General features: G+C 41.6%; 1 protein-coding gene across 1 annotated transcript in view; it reads left to right on the top strand.

The window, feature by feature from the left end:
* The window catches only part of LOC104489619 (lysine-specific histone demethylase 1B-like), a gene marked incomplete at its 3' end in the record, with an annotated part of 9,398 nt that extends 4,349 nt beyond the window's left edge, over positions 1 to 5,049 (top strand). The window contains exons 6-10 of the mRNA XM_010131796.1: positions 442 to 480; positions 1,594 to 1,798; positions 2,868 to 3,052; positions 3,870 to 4,046; positions 4,975 to 5,049. Coding sequence (XP_010130098.1) covers positions 442 to 480; positions 1,594 to 1,798; positions 2,868 to 3,052; positions 3,870 to 4,046; positions 4,975 to 5,049 — 681 coding nt within the window. The remainder of the gene's footprint in view (positions 1 to 441; positions 481 to 1,593; positions 1,799 to 2,867; positions 3,053 to 3,869; positions 4,047 to 4,974) is intronic.
* Between the last annotated feature and the right edge of the window lie 527 nt (positions 5,050 to 5,576).

Raw genomic sequence — 5,576 nt, 5'->3', positions numbered from 1 at the left:
GGAAGAGTCAATACCTAACCTTGATACTTTGTGATAAAGTAAATATATCATGAAATAAAGGAGGAACTTCTTCTTTTATAGTCTAGACTGGACCAGGATATTCTCAGAATTTTTCTACAAAATTCTCTTTTTTTTTCTTTTTAATTTGTTTCAGTGTTCCACTCTGTTAACATCTGATGTGGTAGAAACTCACTTAACAACTGAGAAACACTTTTCAGGGCTAGTTTTGCTTTATGGCCTGTAGTGATTTTTAACTCTGCATTTCTCTACTGTTAATTTTCACTAGCGTAATCGTCTCTGTTGCAGAAGGCTGACAGTAACACCCTTTTGGTTTGTATTTTTTGAAGTTGAAAGAACTATCCATAGACAAATTACTGGTTTATATCTAATTTTTGTTGTACGGCTTAAGAACAGCTCTCATACCCTTCACTTTTCTTTCAGACTGAGGGCTCAGACCAGTGTTCCATGCCTGAGGACTTGGTGAGTAGTGGCTGTTCCTCCTCATTTGTCCTAGAACTATGAAAGCCTTCTCAAAAGCACGGTGTATTTCTTTCCTTTTCTTGGTCCTTTGACCGATTATGGAGGTATCTGTGAGTTTTGCTCAGGAAACTGTCAGACACTATTTGCAACAGAGCCTAGGGCCTCCAGCTGCCTCATCTTTTTCCTCTTTTCCCTCACCAAACCAACTCCTCTCAGGTGGTTCGTGGTGTCTTTGAGTTGTGGCCTCTTATTCAAGCTTTACTCCTAATTCTCATTTTTAATCAGGCAAAACCGCATTCACTTGCCAGCTTTCCAATGAAATTCCCTGTCCTAAACTCTCCCTGTCCTTCCAGAGGTTTCTATCTTTAGTCGAGCTAGTCTCCTTTTTGAAGCCTGCGAGGGAACATTAAAATGTGTTTTCTCTCTCCTCTCCCTCGTAATACAAAAGTAGACTCGATCTGTTGGTGTTTCACTGGGTTTTTGCTCACGTAACCCCGCATTTCAGATTTAGTCTGACCCGATGTCCAACACGCCACTGGTGACAAGGGTGCCTGAGGTACCTCTATCGCAGGAAACACGTTCAAGCTTACTGTTGACTCTTGTCGAAGCTTCATGGCTTTGTTCCCTGAATGCATGTTGGATTTGTAAATTAAGTCTGAATCATGAGCGTTTGTTAGTGTTTTAGAAGGTCTTTGATGAAGATAGCAGAATCTAAATTAAATCGATCAGTTAGACTTTCCCACGTTCAGCTTTCTGGATGCCTAAACGGCCGTCAGTGTTTTATAAAGGGCCTGATACGGGTGATACAAAGGGCATAGATGTGTGGTCATGGCATGTCTCGACTGTTTGCTTTCCACGTAGGTGTGGAGTTGGTGACGTTTCGGCTCCATTTCTGAGGAAGAGATTAAAGCTGCAGGTTTTCTGTGTCAGGCTGAGGAAGGGGAAAGAGGGAGAGAAAGTAATGTCCTTATGACTTGCAATTTGAGATTGGTACTTCTAGTGCTTTTTGGTCTCAGTCTCGGTGGGAGGGGGGAATTGGTTCATTTTCCAACGTTTTCCAAGTACTGACGTGTTCTCTTCTCCCCTCTTTCCTTCACTTCTCCGCTTGGCCAGAGAGTGGCTGAAGTTTCAGACCATTGGTGGTACTCCATGCTCATACTCCCTCCTTTGCTGAAAGACAGTGTGGCAGCTCCCTTTCTAGCTGCATATTATCCAGACTGCGTGGGCATGAGTCCATCCTGTACCAGCACTAATCGGTTACCTGGTGAATCCAACCTTGTGAAGTTAGAGCACTTAAAGAGCGTGCCTAATTTGACTGGTAAGGGCCGTCCGCAGGGCTCTGTTGCTTAAATAGGTGTGATACATTTTGTCTTATAACTGAGTTTATAAGGCACATACTGGTCCTGATTCCCAAGGACCGGTTCGGTTCTCTGCACTAATACGCACTCTCTGGGTGAAGGCCTCTCTGCTTGGGTGCAGTTCACTCGTTCGTAAGATAAAGGTAATGTTTGTATGGCATTTCCTTAGGGAGTAAGCACAGGGCTTTTGTTCACCACCCGACACTTGTTTACAGAAATGGGGAATTAACATGTGGGTACTTAAAGACTGTTTGTGCTCTTAAGGAAATGAAGATTTATCAAAACAAACCATGACTTGGCTAGTTTTGATACTGCGGATCTTTGGGGCTTTGATTCCTTCAGGCACTCAGATTCCATTTAGGTTAATTTTTTCGCTAATGCCGCTCTGAGGCTGACAGCTTGGGAGTGCAGATCTGCAGCCTAGCTCAGCCACGGAGAAAGGTACTTCAGGGTTCCCAAGATCTCGGAGAGTGCTTGGAGGGAAGTTCAGCTTCTGCGTCTTCTTAGCAGGCTTTGCTCTCCTGAGGTGCTGAAAATAAATCTGTTCATCTATTCAACAGATATTTACCTGCTTAACAAACAGAAGCTTCACTACACAGAGCTACCAATGCTGTACGTGGAAGATGATTACTTTTAGTTCCTACCCACTCTGGGCAGTACTGGGAGTTGAAGATGAAGGGGGTTCAGAGTTCTGCATGAGCCTGCACAGTGATGCTAGACCTTAGACTGGAATTTAGAGCCTGTTCCTCGTCGGACTCATCGTGACATTGAGGGCACATACCGTTTCTGTGACAAAACTTAGGCTCTGATAGATTCAAGACATACCCATCAGGACAATAAATAATACTGCACAGCCTAAAGGGTAGGAGAGGGGAGAGTGATACGAATGAAATCATTCTGAAGGTGGCTAGAGGCCAGAAAGCCTTGTTACATGTTTATCTGTGTGAGGACAATGGATCATCTTAGAGGGAAAAGGGTGCGACGAAGCTCCGATGGAATATGACTTGTTCTTGGTGTGTCTTCATTCAGTTGCAGGCATGAACAAGTACTTCCAGCCTTTTTATCAACCCAATGAATGTGGGAAAGCACTTTGTGTTAGGCCAGATGTCATGGAACTGGATGAGCTCTATGAGTTCCCAGAATATTCACGAGACCCAACCATGTACTTGGCTTTGAGAAACCTGATTTTGGCTCTGTGGTACACAAACTGCAAGGTAGGAGATGCTAACAGCCGATTTGTTTCTTTAAAAATAATAGCTACTTTTTGGGGGGTATGGGGACTCTCTTCTTAGATGTCTCCTGATGCACCAGAAAAAATTCGTCCTGTTCTTTTGAAAAGCCATTTTCATATTGTTGGATTTGGTTGGGTTTTTTTTGAGTTTTAAAACCTGGAGCTTCTTCTGAAGTAAAATACTAAAGTTTTAAGAGTATTAAAACTCTACTGAGTCTGCCCAGCTATTAACTTTTGAAGGGATGCTTCAACATTTCCAAACAGTGTTTGTGGGTGCTCTATGACTTGTTTTTTTCCATACAGTTGTTGGAAAGTGGTTGTCTTTTTACTTAATCTCACTCCGTGACACTGCCTTTGGTGGACGTGCTGGAGTTTGACAACTGAAGCCTTCAGCTACTGATGCCTGTATTGATGTGAGGGTTTTAGATATTAATCAATTTTTTAATTTGGAATGCCATTTGGGAATGGATTTTACTGGAGCGCTGTGAGCACTGCCACCAGGTAGATTGTTTTTTGCAGTCAGGGATGACTTCACCGCTGTTCCTGTACTAGCGGAGCACCCCAGGGAGTTTGCGAGAGAATCTTGTAGACTCGTTTGCTTTTATTCCGTGCTAATCTCCTTTGTTACGTTACGGTGTAAAACCAGCCAGCAAGAAACTTCCACAAAACTTGCTTTTAAAATGCTCTCAGAAGCGTGATTCTCGATTAATTTTTATCATCTGGTTTACAGTTTAAGTGTATAAATGCATAAAAAAATGGAATATTAGAAAACGAGCCTTTTCTTTGTTTCTCCTTTGCAGGAGGCCCTCACCCCTCAGAAATGTATCCATCACATCATCGTGCGGGGGCTTGTGCGTATCCGCTGTGTGCAGGAAATGGAGAGGATACTTTATTTTATGACGAGGAAAGGGCTAATTAATACAGGGATTTTATCAGTCAGCCCTGACCAGTATCTTCTTCCTAAAGAATACCACAATGTAAGTCGCTGTAACGATCCCTACGTTATTAGTGCTATAAAACTACATGACATTTTTTTTGTTGTTGTTGTTCTGGATTTTTTGCTCATTCCAACCATTCACGTAAAAATTGCATCTCAAAGCAAACGCGTTGCACATTTTTCACGTGGTTGTCATCTGCCTTCAATGGTTGTGGAAACTGCAGACTCTTCCCAGCAAGGTGTTTAAAAATGGGTGGCATCAGGCCCTATGGATTTGTGCTTCCTCTGAGCTTTTCAGATGGGTGGGAACTGTGTGAAAAATACACAGCATGCTGAGGTTCTTCTCATGGCTTAACCTTGTGAGACACCTCTGCTTCTACAGGCGAGGAAACGCCTGTTCCATGGTGGTTTGCAAGACCCGTGATTAAAGGGTACTTACTTATGACTAGCAATTTGCTTGACAGCACCCAGAAACGTATCAAATTAATGTATTCATTAAGGGAAGATCTCCGAGAAATTGTAAGTTGGTTTATGTTTGGAAAGTGTATTTGTATGTAATTTTAATTTATAAAACTTTTTACTGGTTGACTCAACCTGTGATTGAAGTTCTTGCAAAGCAAGCGTGTTACTTGCCTGGTAACTTCAGTTAGATTTTGTTACTTGATGGATACCATCATCTCTTTCTGTTAAAAGAAATGGGGAGCTGCTTAAACATTGCGATATTTTCAAAATTACAATTGCTTTTTATATTCAATGCAGCATCATCTTTAAAAGTATCCACCGATAACTTTAGAGGACAAGAGAGCTTAGGCCTCTGAAACCTACAGGTGTTTCTAACTTCGGCAAGAAGAAACACAAGTGCACAATGATAATTTCTATTTTAACTATAGTTTCTATTTAATATTATAACTATAATTTATATTTTCACTCCTAGCTATATTGATTTACATCTTTTATTATTTTTTCAGAAGTCTGTCATTATTGTTGGGGCTGGTGCAGCAGGATTAGCAGCAGCCCGACAACTGCACAACTTCGGAATTAAGGTGAGAAACTTCCCAGCACGTGACTTAAAGAATCAGACTTCCGCCTGGAGAGCGCTCCTCATAATACGTTCTTGTTACAAACATTTATGTGAGGGCATCTTGATTCGTTTGTGAAATCTGGGGGTGTACTGAGTAACTCTGCTGTTTGCACACACGGGCTGGGAGGCAGGGATATTCGTGGGCTGTAGGGGACAGTGGCTGTTGAAATGAGGGGAAAGTTTCATTTGGGCACTTGACTGTAGTCACTGGTTGCTTATTAAAACAAGCAAGTCCCATGTATTTCCCTTTTCCCTCATGTTTGTCATCGACGGTGTGATGTCACAGTATTTATATGTTGACATCATTTTACACATCAGAAAACTCTTACGAAAATCAGTGGGACTCTTCACACATGAACATTTGCAGGGCTGATGTTTAAGGAAATGAATAAGCACCTGACTTGCCAGATATATGTATTTATATGCTGCTATATGTATATTTATAGAAATATGCTATAATAATAATAAATATGCTAAATATAAATATGT

The sequence above is a fragment of the Buceros rhinoceros genome, unplaced genomic scaffold (assembly GCF_000710305.1).
Source record: "Buceros rhinoceros silvestris isolate BGI_N320 unplaced genomic scaffold, ASM71030v1 scaffold44402, whole genome shotgun sequence".
Classification (NCBI taxonomy): domain Eukaryota; kingdom Metazoa; phylum Chordata; class Aves; order Bucerotiformes; family Bucerotidae; genus Buceros; species Buceros rhinoceros.
This window is presented reverse-complemented; position numbering and strand designations above follow the sequence as displayed.